Here is an 18,149-nt window from a genome sequence, read left to right on the forward strand (position 1 = left end):
GGGCTCAAAATCTTTTTCCAGCTCACTGGAGACTGCATGTGAAAATGGAAGAGGAATAGGCATTAGCTAAACGGAGCCCAGGACCACTATGGAGTGGAGGAGGCTGAGGAGTATGGCAGGGAGCCCTGTGGAGAGCTAGAGGCAGCGGGAGGGTATGGGGCATAGCAGGGAGATTAATTGGGGAGCTACCAAAACGGAAGGAAAAGAGTGAATCAACGAGAGACACCTCTTGCTTTGAACCACTACCAGTGGGCCCGATAGCTGCAACTGCCAAGCATATTACTCAAAATCACCCTGGCTGCCAAGTCCTAGTCTTTGGCAGCCTCTCCGCCTCCTGGGGCCAGATTCCCTTAAGGCCCCACAAGTCGTTTCATTCACTCACCTGCTTGCCACTTGCACAATCCCTGCACTGCCCTGCCCTTTGGGTCTGCCCATCCTCAGTGTTTTGCCTTTCCACAGCTAACGAAGCCCCAACAAAAAACGAGCTTCCCAATAAAAACAAGCTTCCACATAAAAGTGGCAGCAAATGCTTTTTGAAGTGATTTTTATACTTTCATAATTTGCCTAAAATAAAATAATATAATGTCGTATCGAAATAAAACTGTAGTTGCTTCAAGGAACCATCTGCCTTAAACCCAGGAGTGATAGTCTGTCTGTGGATTTTAGTTTCCTCTTTGGTCCTGAGCTGGTTAAAGGGAACACTGGTTGCCTGAACAGTCACACTTGCAACCATGATGCCTAAACATTGCTTTCTAGGCTTCCTCATCAGTTTCTTCCTTACTGGTGTAGCAGGTAAGTGTTTTGTTTCTTTTTAATTGCTCATAGCTTTGTCATCTGAGTCCAATCAAGGATCTGTTAGAAATAGCACTGGTGCTTTTTTGGACTTTATAAAGACTGCAGCTTTTGATGTCACTAAATGACCAGAGCAGGCATGGGGTTAGTGTCTATCTGCAACTTGAACAACCCCACATACACTTAATGAGTACCCACTAAAGAAAAGGCTCTCTAGAGGGTGCAGAGACTTCATACAGAACAAATGCACATCCATCTCTCTCTCTCTCTCCCCCTCCCTCCCTCCCTCCCTCCCTTCCTCTCTCTCTCCCTCTCTTTCTCTCTGGCTCTTATTCACCTTAGAATGTCTTTTACCTTGAAGGAACACCATATCCTGGTGGTTACCAGCACAGGCTCCTAAGCCAAACTGTCATAGTCTGGATTTCAGATCTGCCATTTACCATGTAGGAAAACTTGGGGACTTTACTTAACTGCCTCAATTTCCTCATTAGTTGAATGGGGATTCTAGGTCACTGTGAAGATTAAATAGGTTAATATATGCCAAATGCTTAGAGAAGTGCCTGGCACAGGATAGGGACCACAAACAGCAGGTGAGAATTTGTTTCTGGTATTCGTGGAAGACACTGCAGGAGTGTAGAGCATCTTATCACCACTGCATACTTCTGAGCAAGCCTGTAAGAATCCAAGTTTACAGATGGGTACCTCTCAGTGTAAGTGATTCAAGTAACTTGCCAGTTGTCTAGTGACTTATACATAAAAGCAATTCAAGCCTTAATCTTGCAGAAATGTTTGGATTTGAGAAGACTCTGGTCCTTGGTAACAGCAAGGGCACATTTAGCAAAATATGGCAGGAATTCAAATGCTACCAAAATGTTCCTGGCTCTGCATCTCACCAAGCCTGTAACCTTGAGTATGAGATGCAACTTTTTAAAGCCTCAGCTTCCTCATCTGTAGAATGAGATAATAAAAATATTTACCTTACTTGGTGACTGTGGGAATTAAGTAAGTTGTAAAGCTTTGAACATAGTGCCTAATATAAGTTAATGTTCATTTATGTTCAATGTTTGATGAATGCCAGCCAGAAGGAGGAGGAGGAGAGAAGAAGGAAAAAGATAAAGTATACCCTCAGCTTCTAATTGGTCTGTCTCTGTCATTAGCTCCTCTCTCCCATGGCTTTGCTCTTGGCTTTCTGTTGGAGGGAAAAGGCAGGCTCTACAGTCAGACTGTCTGGATACAAAATCAGCTTCACCATTTGCTGCCTGGCAAGCTCCTTCGGGTCTCCAAGGCTTCGTTTTTTCAGTCTGTAAGAAGAAGACCATAATGCACAGTACTTTCCTCACAGAAGAGCTGGGTAAATTAAATGAGTGAATGCAGATAAAAGTCCTTCAGTGCCTAGGCCAGTGTTATTACTGTTGGTGGTGGTAGCACTGATGTTACAAAAATGAGCGAAGAAATCCATAGACAGAGAGATAAAGGGCATTAAGCCATCTATCTTCATGTTAGCAAATCAATTCTAGGCAGGCCTTCAGGAAATTGTGCCTATCATCTCCTGAAAACTCCTGGAATTTTTATGTTCTAAAGATGATTGATCAGGCAGTGATTTTTGTGAGCAAAATCAATTGTGGCTGTAGACTCTTTCCAAGAACACAACACCATTTGATGCACTGACGGTGGTCCAAACAATAAAAGTGAAAACAAATTAAAAAGCAAATAACAGTATTCACACTATTTGGTTGGTAAGAAGAAAGGCCTGAGGAAACAGTCTTGTTCATTTGAAAATAACAAATCTTGAAAGTTCAGAGCTGAGACCATGGGCTTGGGAGTATTTTTTTAACCATCTCAATAATGTGATACAAATGAGCAAAGACTTGAAGGAGGTGGAGAAATGAACCATGTGAAATCCAGGGGAAGGTAGACCAGGAAAAGGGAAGGGCCAGTGCAGAGGCCCTAAGGCAGAGTCATCAGGGTCATGGTGGAGCAAGTGAAGGAGTCAACGCTGCAAACACAGGGGTCGGGGTGACAGAAGATGAGGTCAGGGAGAAAACAGAAGATATGCTCCCTGGCCGGGTGCAGACACCTGTAATCCCAGCACTTTGGCAGGCCGAGGCGGGCGGATCACTTGAGGTCAGCAGTTCAAGACCAGCCTGCCCATCATGGCGAAACCCCGTCTCTACTAAAAATACAAAAAAAATTAGCCGGGCGTGGTAGTGGGCACCTGTAATCCCAGCTACTCGGGAGGCTGAGGCAGGAGAATCACTTGAATCTGGGGGGCAGAGGTTGCAGTGAGCTGAGATCGCACCACTGCACTCCAGCCAGGGCGACGAGTGAAACTCTGTCTAAAAGAAAAAAAAAGATATGCTTCCTGACTCCTCCTCCTTCTGCCCAACTTCTTATCCCTTATAAGAAACCTTGAACCCTAAACAAAATTTTGCCAAAGTTCTCTTGCCTCCATGTGACTAAAGGCAAGTGAGGTTGTAGCACCTATGTTGCATGATTCGAGGAAGAAAGCACAAGTCATGCCAGTGCAAAATTATCCCATCCCCTGCCATGATTAGTCTCAGAAACACTAGCCCCCCAGCAGGGTCTTGGTCTGTTTTCCTCATTAGCATGGCCATTTCATCTGAGGGATTATGCTTGGATACTTGGAGCCAGGATGTAGGCAGGTAAATGCAGCCATTCAGGAGTGGGACAGCAAAGGCAGACCTACTTGGAAGCAGGACCCAGAGATTGAGCAAGAACCTGTGAAAGGAGGGACTGAGTGCTGGGCTGAGATCCTGGAGCCAGAATTGGTCCCTAGCAAATTTTGCTTGAGTAGTACCAATATAGTGGTTCCTAAGAAGATGGTTGTTGGTCTCAGTGTGGGTCCTTCATCTCAGTCATTATATTCCATCACTATTTGGGGATAAAATAATAGCAATTTTTTTTTTTTTTACTGCAATTTACTTCCCCTACAGCCTGGGAAATAGGGTGGGAAGATAGCATGTACATGTTTATGATCTGGATCTCATCATTCTGAGACTTTAGCGTGTATCAAAATCATTGCATTGAAGAGTCAAAATGTTGATTTCTGGGCTCCACCTCTACTATCTGCACATAGAGCAACTACTTTAGGGAATCCTGATGCAAGTATTCCATTGAAAACTACTGCTGGGAACAACAGTGCTCCTAGCAACGTTCAATGTTCTTCCTTCTCTTATTATCTTAGGAACTCAGCCAGCACATGAGTCTCTGAAGCCTCAGAGGGTACAATTTCAGTCCCGAAATTTTCACAACATTTTGCAATGGCAGCCTGGGAGGGCACTTACTGGCAACAGCAGTGTCTATTTTGTGCAGTACAAAATGTAAGTAAATTGAGCCTCCTTCAGCTGACAGAGATGGCACTGGGATAACATGTTCTAGAATGCAATGGAGTGTTAGGATCCGAGCTTTTTCTCCATTTCAGAGGGGTTGAGAAGAAGCCAAGGTCAGGATAGCAGTGACTTGTCTCCCCTGAAGGCTGCCTGGGGACTCAAAATGCATGACGGTATGCAGTGCATTGGGCAGATACTTCAGCCCTAGACCTGCACCAAGACCTCACAGGCTCAGCCTTCACCTCCATAGTGGAGCCTGGCACATGGTGGATTCTCAATACAGGTTTGTCAAGTGAATGTTGGAAGCAACTTATTTAGCACATAACAAATACTCAGTGAATGAAACTATTGATAGTTGAAAAAGAAGTTGTGGCAAACATGGAGGTGAGTGTGTAAAATAAGTTTTTAATTTAAAAGTCACTTTCAGAGTGGATTTACTATTTAGAAAATTCTTTTCAAAAACTAATGAGTCTCGTAAGCATGAACACAAACTGGAACACGCTGCTGCATGTTCCTCTCGTGTGATCCTCAGGCTACTCCTACTGGATCATTGCCAAAACTCAAGTATAATCTACTCCTTTCCTGGCTCAAGGCTTGGAAACAAACACTCCTGATTTGAAAATGTCACGTTTTTCCACTCATATATTTTTTGGGGGCAAGAGGAGTTGAGGCTCAATCCTGTCTCCTGACAGTGAGACAGGAGATATTACAGTTTAACTTTCATGGTTTTTCACTAGAAATTCAGAAAATCAAATGCAGCTATGGCCAAAATAGCAATTTTTATCCCATAAATTCATCCATGTCTCTCCAGCATGGGGTAGGTCCTAGATCAGATTTTCCCTCTAATTAATTTCAGAATGGATATCCCCAGAAGCATCTCCATCTTTAACCACTGCTACTTCTCTGTACATATCTTATGTAACGATTGTAAAATTTGCAAATCTTTACAATGATCGTTTCTTCATTACAAAAGTAGATTTGTGCATAGCTGGAGATACTTTCAGCGTGTAGGAAGTAAAGATTGGTACTTTTTTTATACTTCTCCTTGAGCAGTATAAATAGGTCAAAAGTGAACCTATTTGTGGACCAAAGTACTAAGAAGATTAGAAACTGTTTTACCATGAATCTAATGAAGATTAAACTTCAGGACCTCATGCAAGGATTTTATATTTATAAATCTTTTCTTAAAGAGGGCTCCCAAGCTGCTATAGTTTGAGTTTGTCTCCACCAAAATTCATGTTGAAATTTGATCCCTAGTGTGGTGATGTTGGAAGTGGGGCCTCGTAGGAGGTGTTTGGATCATGGGGATGGAGTGCTCATGAATGGCTTGGTACCATCATTGCTGCAGTTGAGTGAGTTCTCACTCTTGCAAGACTGAATTTGTCATGGAAATGTTTCTATCAGAGTGGTTGTTGTAAAGCCAGGATGCCCCTTGAGTTTGGCCTCTTCACGCGATCTGTTTTCCCCATGGACCTTCTCCAGCATGTTCTTATGCAACATGAAAAGCTCTCACCAGAAGCCAAGTGGATGCTGGCAGCACACTTCTTGTAACTTCCCAGGCTGCAGAACATGGGCTAAATAAACCTCTTTTCCTTATCAATTACCTAGCCTCACGTGTTCTGTTATAGAAACACTAAATGGATTAAAAAGAGTATATAAATTTCAGACCCCAGAATACCTGAATCCATTTCTGTCTCTAAGGGATTTTCAACAGCACAGGACAAATTTATAATTTTGAAAACTTTCATTTTGGTGTATCCAGTTCATGGACTATAGTACTGTTATATCCCTCACATTTAGAATGGGATAAACAATGAGATATTATGTTAAAAGAGAAGTCAGTCATTACAGCTAAGTTAAAGACTTATTATAAATAAATAATAATTTTAAAACATCAGAGTATACTCAATACATGTTGTGGTACTGCTTTAATTGTGATAGAATGAAATTGCTATCACCATGTAGATTACTGAGTACAGATACTGTCAATCTTCCTTATTATGTGTCTAGAAAGTTAGATTTCAAGTCTTTCAATAAATAATTTGGGAAACCTTTCTCCTCAGACTCCAATTCCTTCTCTGTTCCCCACCATCACTTTGTTGCATTGGTCTGATTTATGGCAGGTAAGGAAACAAAGCGTGAATCTTCCCTTTGACTATTACACCATCCTGTGGCCTCAGGCTGAGTCAACCTCTCTGCCTCTTGCCTCACTACCTTTTTTCATGGGTTTCACTCCCCCTCTCCCAACCCCTAATTACAGGGCTCCATATATAGTCCTCACTAAAACTTCCCGTCAATTTTCAATAAAGAGATTAATCATGTATGTTGGGTAAGCAGCACCTGAGATGAAAAGTGGTAGCAACTTCTCAGAAGCAGCCACATTACTCAATAGCGAGCTGATGAGAAGTGATGAAAAACCACAAACACTCAAAACCACAGAGCATTAAGGATGTGGAGAGTGAGTATTCAAAAATGGAAGTCAGTCCTCACACCTGAAAGAACATTATGCCAACTATTAAAAAATAAGTTAAAACCTTTATGTTAGTGATACGGAAAGTGTCAGGGATGTTTATCTTCCAGCAAGACAGCACTTCAGGTAATGCTGTGGCTTCTATGTGTCCCCCAAAAGCTCATGTGTTGGAAACTTGATCCTAATGCAGCAATGTTGAGAGGTGGGACTTTGGGGAGATGATTGGGTCATGAGGATTCTGCCCCCATGAATGGATTCATCCATTGATGGATTAACGAATTAAAGTGTTATTGAGGAAGTGGGCTAGTTATAAGAAAAGTTGGTCTGTTTTATATATATATATGTAAAAGCCATCTCTCTTGAATGCCTATGATATCCTCTGCCACCTTAAATCTCTGCAGAGAGTCCCCACCAGCAAGAAGGCCCTCACCAGATGTGGCTCTTAGACATTAGACTTCCTAGCCTCCAAAACTGTAAAAGTAAATTCCTTTTCTTTATAAATTACCCAGTCTCGGGTATTCAGTTACAACAACAGAAAATGGACTTAGACAGTTAATAAGAAGGAATTTTTTTAAAGCTTCTGAAAAGTAGCCATAAGCTATCATGGTGATATTGATACTAGAATCAGGTATAAAGAATTATCAGTCTGAAAATATTGAAGACTCCTTGAGTGGAGAAAAGAAACTCAGATCTTTGCCTTTTCCCCGCTACAGATATGGACAGAGACAATGGAAAAATAAAGAAGACTGTTGGGGTACTCAAGAACTCTTTTGTGACCTTACCAGTGAAACCTCAGACATACAGGAACCTTATTACGGGAGGGTGAGGGCGGCCTCGGCTGGGAGCTACTCAGACTGGAGCATGACGCCGCGGTTCACTCCCTGGTGGGAAAGTGAGTTCCATGGAGTTTCTTTGCCCTTGTTCTTCCTGCTTTTGGACAGCCCTCCTAGAGCACGGCTAGTGACCAGGCCTGTGCTTTGCTGAGGGCTCTACATAGTTATCTCGTTTGGTCTAATTCTCAGAACAACTCTAGGAGATAGCTTTTATTATCCTAATTTTCTAGCCCAGAACATCAAGATGTAGAGGCTTTAGTCATTGGTCCAGTCTCATGACCTGTATTATACAAGTCAGGGTTCACATTTACTGCATCTGACTGCAGAGCCTGTGTGTGTGTGTGTGTGTGAGAGAGAGACAGGGTCTTGCTTTGTCACCCAGACTGGAGTACAGTGGCACGATCTTGGCTCACTGCAACCTCTGCCTCCCGGGTTCAAGCGATTCTCCGACCTCAGTTTCCCAAGTAGCTAGGATTACAAGCATGTGCCACTATCCCTGGCTAATTTTTGTATTTTTAGTAGAGATGAGGTTTCACCATGTTGGCCAGGCTGGTCTCAAACTCCTGACCTCAGGTGATCCGCCCCCCCTTGGCCTCCCAAAGTGCTGGGATTATGGGTGTGAGTCACCATGCCCAGCCCCCCAAAAAGTATTTTTAGACAGCAGAATTTGTCATAGTGCCCTAGTCCTTCCCCAAACATGAGGGTTAAGTTCATGAAAATACTCATAGAAGAATTTTCTGTTAAGGAAATTAGACTTTTAGTCTCACCTCCCGAAAAAGGCAGACCAAAAGTGCTTTCTCAGTATCCATCCTGAATGATATTTATTCCTCTTTTAGTTTAGTCACAATCATAGAATAATATAATCTAAGATATAGGTGATAAAATGAACCATTACCAACAGACATTGGCTAAAATAGTAGGGAAAAGAAAGAGAGAGAGAGAAGGGGTTTAATGTATAGATATAAAGATGTGCATAAATGGAACAAGAAAGAAAATAAAGATATTTACCACTGTCCTCATAATTGCAACTAATCATGAAGTTGTAGTTAATATTTATGACTTCTTCCCTCATTATAAACTCAACATTCATCTTCTTTTCAGCCAGCACTTCAGCTTTTTATCCATAAGGAGTTTCAGTCCTTTTGGTGTTTCCTATCTCAGCTTGACCTAACCTTACATTATTTTTTATTGCTGAATAGAGAAGCTCTAAGAGGCACACTTGAGGCTACCAAGAATTCTTCCACCTGACCCCAATGTATTTATTACTGTATTATGCCTTGAAAATCAGAATGAATCACCCCAGACAATATAAGAACCTCATTTTCTTTTTGTTAGCTAAATGGCACAAGAAGCTCTAAATGGTCAGGAGAGAGCCTCAACTTCCAATTTTTGGAAACCATTTTTGTTATAAACCAGAAGAATTCAAGGCCAAGCATATGGGAAACAAAAACGTGTCATCATGTCATGAGTTGTTCTCTATGGATAACAGTCAGAGTTGCCCCTCTCACTTCCACTTCTTGTATCCTAGACCAGTGAATTCTGTCTATGGAAGAAATAGCACCATATATTGGCCCCACGCTTAGTGAAGCATTTACCAATTGGAGCGTTTACCAATTCATATGCCAATTCACAAGACATCTCTCAAACTGAGTTTTCAATTATCCATTTCACCTTCCTATAAAGTCATGGATTTCTGTGGGTCTTGAGACCTTACTTCACTCTTTTCACATTAACTTAAGTTCTTTGTCATAAGCAATATATTGTGGAGTACTATGCTCATGAATAAGGCATTGACTACATCAATGGGTGTATGTGTGGTCCCAGGAGTGATGAGGGGTCTGCTGATAAAAGCATTGAAGCAGTAAATAAAAATCTATAAACAGAATCTGTAACCAGAATCTATACCCAGCAGTAAAGAAAAACTATAACCAGTGTCTCTTGCCCCCTCCGTTTTGGAAGGGAACAAAAAAAACCTACCTGCAACGAGATGGAAGATGAGAGCCCCTGGAATACGGCACTATACTAGGGGTTCAACATTGATCTTCCTTCCTGGAAAGGAAGATCACTCTGCAGTGACACTCTGAAGGTCAGACCAAATTTGGTAAGAGGAGATCCATATTGTTAAGTCTATATATATCCTCCATCATGTAACTATTTTGTTCAAGAGTCCATAGAGCAACTATAGGACACTGGGGAAATAGATTGTCACTGCATCCACTTAGATTTTTTAAAACAGCCTTATTGAGGTATAATTCACACAGCTTATACTTTAAGCATATAGCATACAGTTTAATGGTTTTTACTATATTCACAAATATGTACCACTATCATTCATGGTCAATTTTAGAACATTTTTATCACCTCAAAAAGCAACTCCATACCCTTTGGCTATCACCTTCCAGTCTTGCCATTCCCCTAGCCTGCAGCCCTGGCAACTATTAATCTTTCTGTCTGTATAGAGTTCCCTGTTCTGGATAGACTCATAAAATACATGATTTTTTTTGACCAGCTTCTTTCACTTAACATGTTTTCAAAGTTCATTCAGATTGTAGTATGTATCAGTACTTCATTCCTTTTTGTGGCCAAATAATAGTACATTATATGGATATACCGCATATTATTTATCTGTTCCTCAGTTGATAGACATTTGGGTAGTTTCTACTTTTTGGCCATTATGAATAATGTTGCTATAAACAGTCATGTAAAAATTTTTGTGTGGGAGTTTTTTTGGTTTTTTTCTTGTTTGTTTTTTTGAGAGACAGGATCCTACTCTGTCACCTAGGCTGGAGTGCAGTGGCACAATCATAGCTCACTTTAGTCTTGAACCCCTGGACTCCAGCAATCCTTCTACCTCAGCCTCCCAAGTAGCAAGGACTATCAGGCATGTGCCACCACGCACAGCTGGGCATACATATTTTTCTTCGATATATACATAGGAGTGGAATTGCTGGGTCTCAAAGTAACTCTATGTTTAATCATTTGAGAAAATGCCAGACTGTTTTCAAAGCATCTGCACTATTTTACATTCCCATCAGCAATATATGAGAGCTTTGATTTTTCCACTTTTTTTTTTTTGAGACGGAGTCTCGCTCTGTCGCCCAGGCTGGAGTGCAGTGGCCGGATCTCAGCTCACTGCAAGCTCCGCCTGCCGGGTTTATGCCATTCTCCTGCCTCAGCCTCCCAAGCAGCTGGGACTACAGGCACCCGCCACCTCACCCAGCTAGTTTTTTGTATTTTTTAGTAGAGACGGGGTTTCACTGTGTTAGCCAGGATGGTCTCGATCTCCTGACCTCATGATCCGCCCGTCTCGGCCTCCCAAAGTGCTGGGATTACAGGCTTGAGCCACCACGCCCGGCCGATTTTTTCACATTTTTACCAATCTTTTTTGACTATAGCCATCCTAATGGATATAAAATGGTATCTCAAGTGGTTTTTATTTGCATTTACCTGCTAATTAATGATGTTGAGCTTCTTTTTTATGTGTATTGGCTATTTTGTACCTTCTCTGGAGAATTGTACATTGAGATTCTTTGCCCATTTAAAAAATTTAATCGTATCTTTTGATTTTTGAGTTGTAAGAGTTCTTTATATATTCTGCATACCAATGTCTTATCAGATATATGATTCTCAGCTAGCTCCTCCCATTTTGTGGGTTGTCTTTTTTACTTTCTTGATGGTATCACTTGATACCAAGTTTTAAACTTTGAAGAAATCCAATTTATCTATTTCTTCTTTTGTTGCTTGTGCTTTTGGTGTCATATCTAAGAATCCTTTGCCAAATCCAAAATCATGCAGATTTACCCTATATTTTCTTCTAAGAGTTTTATAGTTTTATGTCTTACATTTAAGTCTGATTCATTTTGAGTTAATTTTTGTATATGGTGTGAGGTAAGGGTCCAATATTATTTTTTGACATATGACTATCCAGTTGTCCCAGCACCTTTTGTTGAAAATTATCCCCATTGAGTGTTCTTGGCACACTTGTTGAAAATCAATGGACCATAGAAGCGTGGTTTATTTCCAGACATTCAATTCTATTCTATTGATCTATACATTTATCATTGTGCCCATACCACACTATTTTGATTATTGTTGCTTTGTAGTAAGCTTTGAAATTGGGAAGGGTGAGCCCTCCTCTTTGTATGTCTTTTTCAAGATTGTTTTGACTATTATGGGTTCCTTACAATTCTCTAACCACCTAGATTTCTTAAGACTGCTTTTCAGTATGAGCCTTTTGCCTTGCATTCATATGGCCACAGAAATATTCACATTCTGTACCCTAGTACTTAGGGATCCATCCATACACCTCTTCTAACTGGTGCAAGGTCCAATTAGAACCAAATTAATTGGATCATGTCCAAAATGCTAGATGCATTTCCCCCCAACTCTCTAATTAGCAAGAAGGTGGAATAGAGTTGAGCAAACTAATTCATGGTAACTCTCACGTTGTTTCTTGGATACATTGAAATTCAAGGCCAATACACTCAACCAGCAATTGTCTAGTTGAGGAAAAGGAGATTTCATGACTAAACTGATGAACAGCAGTGAAGGGAATTCACAGATCAGTTTGATTATTATATTCAAGCCTAGAAATAGGGTCACATTCAAATTAACTTATCAAACAAAACTTCCTTCAGTCTAAGCCATTAGGCCAGTCAGGTAAGAATAACCAAAGACACTGACTGACACAGCTTTAGCTCAACTCTATTTAAATTGGGATAGTATTGAGTTAAGAAGGATTTGTGTGTTTTCTGTATAACCATTCTCCCTAAAAAAAATCAGAAAAGAAAAGAAAAAAGCTTTAGACTGGGTCCTTTAAAAAGTCATTTGATTTCAGGCCTCTTAGTAGAAGAGTAAGAAACCCAGTCTATAGCTACTACTCTTGTTGATGCAATAGTGAGAGAATCACCCACTCAGCTGCTTCCTCACCCCCAGCTTTGCACTCTCTTACCACAGCTCCTAAGAACTTCTGAAGGACATATTTCAAAAAACATGTTTCTAGGTCCTCAGGACAGCATGTTCCTGGCATCTGTGAATATAGACTAATGAGCCAGCTGCATGCATTGGCTCCTCTGACACCTGTTTTTGAGCAGCAGAATATTATCTTAGATTAAGAAGTTATGATTTATGGTTTCTATCTAGAGACAAAGCAATATTTTAAAAATATTAAAAATAAAATAAAATAAACTTTCTTCAGTTAAAAGCAGCATTTAATACTTAGATTTCAGTATTATTTGACCCTTGAATTGCTTGGATTAAAAATAGATGTGAAAGCCAGGTGCATTGGCTCCATGCCTGTAATCCCAGTGCTTTGGGAGGCCGAGGTGGGAGGATCACTTGAGGCAAAGAACAGAGCATTCCAAGCAAGGGAACAGCGTTTGCAAAGGCTCTCTGACATAGCAAATGCAAGGGACTGAAAGACAAGCAGTATATTGAAGAAGAGCATGCAGGAAGGGGTCCATAATGAGGTGGGACTGGAAAGGTAGGGCATGTACAATAATTTTTTAAAGAGTTGTGACTTCCTCCAGAAAAAAGTAATTTTACTCGGGAGCCATATGATCAGACTTGTGTATAGGAAAGGTCATTTTGACTATATTTGGGGGAACAGGTTGGATGCGGATAAGTGAAGTAGTAGGTTACTAATAATAGTCTACAGGAGACAGAATTTGGCTGATGAAAAGGACTAGAGAAAATTTATTCCTGGAGGGACATTTAGTAAGAAAAATTGGCAGGACCAGGTGATAGATTGAATATAATGGTGAAGAGAACACGTCAAAGACTACTTCTAATTTTCTTGCAAGCATAATTAGCTGAATGGCTGAGATGTTTTTGATGGGGTTTGATGAAAAAGACCAGTTTGGTGGGATGCAAGGCAATAGAGATTATAAGTTTGGTTTTGAATACGTTAAGTTTAAGATGCTTTTGAGAGATCCAAGGGACAATCTCTTCAGATCCAAGACTCAAAGGTAAAGTCTATTAGAGACAAAAATCTGTGAGTCATTTCATGCATACAGTACAGTGGGCATTGATAGGATTGCCTAGGGAGAGAGTAGTGAGAGGCAGTTCTGAGTAAGACCAGATATTGAGGGATTCTCACCCAAAGATGCCTGAGTAAGAAAAATCTTAAAAGGAGACTAAGAAGCAATAGCCAAAGAGGTAGGAGGAAATCTGTGGGCTGATACATTCATGAATAGTGTGGGAAGGTAATATTTCAAGGAGAGAGCTGTTAACGAGTAAAGTGCTATGAGGTCAAATAATCTTGACTTGGTCTTGTAACACAATCACAATCCAGTGAATGGGTCAAGAAATCTAGCATCACAGATCATAAGCCAGGAGCCCTGAGATGTCCGCAGCTGACTCACTGATAGGCCAATGCCTGAAATATGTGCCTGACTACAAAAGGGACATGTGTATTTAAAGTTAACTATCACATTATTCCAATATAGTTGGAAAGTGATTTAAAAATTTATGGTTCCAAATTAAATAGCCTGGGAGTAGGAAACTCTCTTCTTCTAAAACACTTAGAAATTCTGGATAAAATAAAACACATTCTCCAAACTCCACAGAGCGGCAATAATGAAAATAAAGGGAATCCTCAGGGGGCCAAAACAAAGTACATGGAAATCAAAGGGGAACCAGAGGATCAACATAGTGACCCAGCTGCCCTGAGGGCGTTTGCTGGATGTGGTAACTAGACCCTGAGTGGTAACAGCCACTCCCAGGACAAAAGACAAGGTTTTAGGCCAGCACAAGGCAGGGAGTTATAACTAATACCCCCACAAAAATCTTAGAACCTCCAAGGGCTACACTGTCAATAAAAAATCAGACTAGCCTAGGTGTGGTGGCGTACACCTGTAATCTCAGCTACTCAGGAAGCTGAAGGAGAATCACTTGAGTACAGGAGTTAGAGACCAGCCTGGGCAACATAATGAGATCCTGTCTCAAGAAAAACCCAAAAGCAACCAACCAAACAAACAAACAAAAGGCGGACTAAGAAAACCCTTCCAATAAACAGAGGAAAGTAATTTGTATGTTTCCGTCTTTACTCTGCTAAGAATCTAACACCCCCTAAATTTATAAAGGTTTGAGATTCAAATACACGTGCAATTTTCTTTTTTCTTTTTGTTTTTGTTTTTTGACATGGGTCTCACTATGCCGCACAAGCTGTAGTGCAGTGGCATGACCATAGTTCACTGCAACCTCAGCCTCCCTGGGCTCAGGTGATCCTCCCACCAAGCTGATTTGTCATTATACATAATGTATCTGTATATAATACATTCATTTGATGATTTCTCAAAGTTTTACGTTTTTTTCTCCAGCAAAAATAGATCCTCCAGTCATGAACATAACCCAAGTCAATGGATCTTTGTTGGTAATTCTCCATGCTCCAAATTTACCACATAGATACCAAAAGGAAAAAAATATATCTATAGAAGATTACTATGAACTAGTATACCGAGTTTTTATAATTAACAATTCACTAGAAAAGGTAAGTTCAGATGAATAGATATATTTAGTGTTTTCTCTTTTATTTATTTAACCAGTATTTTGGTCATATGAGATGTCCTCTTCTGCTACTCTGCCTCCTTTTATTTTTCCTTATCTTTAATTCCTTCTTACTCTCAACCAGTATTGATCCACCGTTGGTGCTGGCATCACCATCAGAATGTGTGTGTGCCCTTTCCATCCTTCGGTTTGTCTCCACGGTTTTCCCTGCATATCTAAAGATTGGTATTAACAGTATTTAATTCCATGTGACTGCCACAAATAATCATTTTTATGGGCTTCGCATACTTTATTTATTTATTTATTTTATTTATTTTTAGACCAGGTCTCACTCTGTCACCCATGCTGGAATACAGTGGTGATCATAGCTCACTGTAGCCTCTAACGTATAGGCTTAAGTGATCCTCCTGCTTCAGCCTCCTGAGGAGCTGGGACTACAAGCATGCACCATCACATCCAGCTTTTTTTTTTTTTTCTTGTAGAGGCGAGATCTCACTACGTTGCCCAGGCTAGCATGAGCCACTATGCCCAGCCTCACATCTTATTTTAAAATAGCTTTTGAATCACATGATTATTTTTGTGCCAGTTTTTTTTTTTTTTTTTTTTTACACAGGGTCTGTCTGACTCTGTCATCCAGGCTGGAGTGTAGCAATGCAATCACAGCTCACAGCAGCCTCAACATCCTGGGCTCAAATGATCCCCCCACCTCAGCCTCCCAAGTAGCTGGGACTACAGGTACATGCCACCATACCCAGCTATTGTTTTTTGTACTTTTAGTAGGGACAGGCTCTAGCCATGTTGCCTGGGCTGGTCTTAAATTACTGGGCTCAACTGATCCGCCTGCCTTGGCCTCTCAAACTGCTGGCATTACAAACATGAGCCACCATGCCCGGCCTTGCTGTGGTATTCTAATCTACCATCGGTGCTTCTGTCTGGACTTGGTGGATAATTGAATTTGTTTCTTTTTTGGTGTCATCTAAGATTAGGGGTTTTTGTTGTAAGGAGCAGAAACCACAGTCCAACTTGTTTAGAAACAAAGGAGGGAGGGATTATTAGGAGATAGGCAAGCAATCTCAGGGACAGAGGCAGGACCTGGAGTGCCGGCAGGCTTAGTGGTGACTGGGAAGGGAAACAGAAGTGAGTTCTAAGGGATCCTGCTCTGTCTCTTGGACTTTCTGTCTCTCTGTGGCCACAGTTGCATACCTGTAGTTATCTCTGCTCATCTCGCTGCACACCATTCTCGCTGCACACTTTAAATTCTTAAAAAGAAAGCCAAGTCGGGTGGCTCATGCCTGTAATCCCAGCACTTTGGGAGGCTGAGGCAGGCAGATCATTCGAGGTCAGGAGTTCAAGACCTGCCTGGCCAACATGGTAAAACTCCGTCTCTACTGAAAGTACAAAAATTAGCCTGGTGTGGTGGTGTGCGTCTGCAATCCCACCTACTTGGTAGGCTGAGGCACGGGAATCCCTTGAACCTGAGAGGCAGAGGTTGCTGTGAGCCGAGATAGTGCCACTGCACTCCAGGCTAGGCAATGGAGTAAAACTGTGTCTCATACAACAAACAAAATTCTTAAAAAGAAGACTCTGACCACAGGGTCAACCAGCCAGCAGCCCTCAAGGAGAAGTCAAGTTGCACCTACACAGCTACTTGTCTTGTCCCTTTACCTTTACCTAGGCTATGGCCTAGGACTCTAGGAAAGAAGGATGTGTCTGGGAAGAAACCCCACAACCCATCTACCACTGTGACCATGTACAACTTGTTAATTTAAACAAAAATACAGCTGTGACTTAATGACAGCCATTTACCAACTGATTATTTTCTCTCTTGTGTGTAGGAGCAAAAGGTTTATGAAGGGGCTCACAGAGTTGTTGAAATTGAAGCTCTACCACCACATTCCAGCTACTGTGTAGTGGCTGAAATATATCAGCCCATGTTAGACAGAAGAAGTCAGAGAAGTGAAGAGAGATGTGTGGAAATTCCATGACTTGTGGAATTTGGCACTCAGCCATGTGGAAATTCTGAAGCTCCCTGAGAATGGGATGACTCGTGTTTGAAGGATCTTATTTAAAGTTGTTTTTGTATTTTCTTAAAGCAATATTCACTGTTACACCTTGGGGACTTCTTTGTTTACCCATTCTTTCATCCTTTATATTTCATTTGTAAACTAGATTTGAACGACATTCCCCCAAAAAATTGAAATGTAAAGACGAGGCAGAGAAGAAAGGGTTCTATGAAATTTGGAACTTTATCTCTGAATGTAACATCCCTAATAACAACCTTCATTCTAAGACAGCAAAATAAAAATTTAACAACCAATGAATAGTATTTAAGAAAATGTTGAAATAAGTTTTTTAAAATAGCGTTACAGACTGAAGCAGTCCTGAAGCAATAGGTTTTCACTCTCTCATTGAGCCAATTAAATTGACATTGCTATGACAATTTAAAATTTCTATATGGATGAATATTTTTCATGCATTTCTATTTTATATGAATATATTTTTATGTATTTATTATTATTAAATATTTCTACTTAATGAATCGAAATTTTGTTTTAAATTCTACTTTATGTAAATAAGAACAGGTGTTGGAGGAAAAAACTTATGATTTCTAGATTGATATCTGAATTAAAACTATCAACAACAAGGAAGTCTACTCTATACAACTGTCCCTCATTTAAAAGATGTATTAAGGTTTTCTTTTCTATGTTTGTTTTGTTTTGTTTAGTTTTTAATCCTGTCTTAGAATAATTTATCTTTATCCTCAAAATTAAATGTAATTTTTTAGTGACAAAGAAGAAAAGAGACCTCATTACTCAACCCTTCTGGCCAAGTATGTCTTGCTTGTGGCACCTTCCTCATCTCTATACAGGAGGATCCCATGAATGATGGTTTATTGGGAACTGCTGGAGTCCATGCAGAGAACTCAGCTTGAAGCTGGAAGCACACAGTGGGTAGTAGGAGAAGGACCGGTGTTGGTGGGTGCCCTCCAAACTGGCCCCTCCTGCCCACTGCCTCTCCTGAGTAGAAATCTGGTGACCTAAGGCTCAGTGTGGTCAACAGAAAGTTGCCTTCTTCACTTCAGGCTAAGTCTTTATTATGTTTAAGATTGTCTTTCTAGTGAGGAGATACGTATCAAAGAACATTTGTACAATTCCCCATGAAAATTGCTCCAAAGTATGATTAACAATATAGTCAGTG

The 18,149-nt window shown here is 40.7% G+C and overlaps 1 protein-coding gene across 3 annotated transcripts in view; it reads left to right on the forward strand.

The window, feature by feature from the left end:
• IL22RA2 (interleukin 22 receptor, alpha 2) overlaps positions 1-17,799 on the forward strand; it is a 30,586-nt gene extending 12,787 nt beyond the window's left edge. Inside the window, exons 1-6 of one of the 3 annotated variants that reach the window (XM_011978422.1) lie at positions 732-792; positions 3,998-4,133; positions 5,625-5,720; positions 7,326-7,504; positions 14,765-14,934; positions 16,787-17,139. In XM_011978422.1, the coding sequence (XP_011833812.1) occupies positions 732-792; positions 3,998-4,133; positions 5,625-5,720; positions 7,326-7,504; positions 14,765-14,934; positions 16,787-16,936 (792 nt within the window). In that variant the 3' untranslated portion in view covers positions 16,937-17,139. Of the gene's footprint in view, positions 1-668; positions 793-3,997; positions 4,134-5,624; positions 5,721-7,325; positions 7,505-14,764; positions 14,935-16,786 lie in introns of those variants that run through there. The other 2 variants (XM_011978423.1, XM_011978424.1) reach the window with 2 other exon arrangements.
• The last annotated feature ends 350 nt before the right edge of the window (positions 17,800-18,149 follow it).

This window comes from Mandrillus leucophaeus, unplaced genomic scaffold (assembly GCF_000951045.1).
Source record: "Mandrillus leucophaeus isolate KB7577 unplaced genomic scaffold, Mleu.le_1.0 Scaffold194, whole genome shotgun sequence".
Lineage (NCBI taxonomy): Eukaryota > Metazoa > Chordata > Mammalia > Primates > Cercopithecidae > Mandrillus > Mandrillus leucophaeus.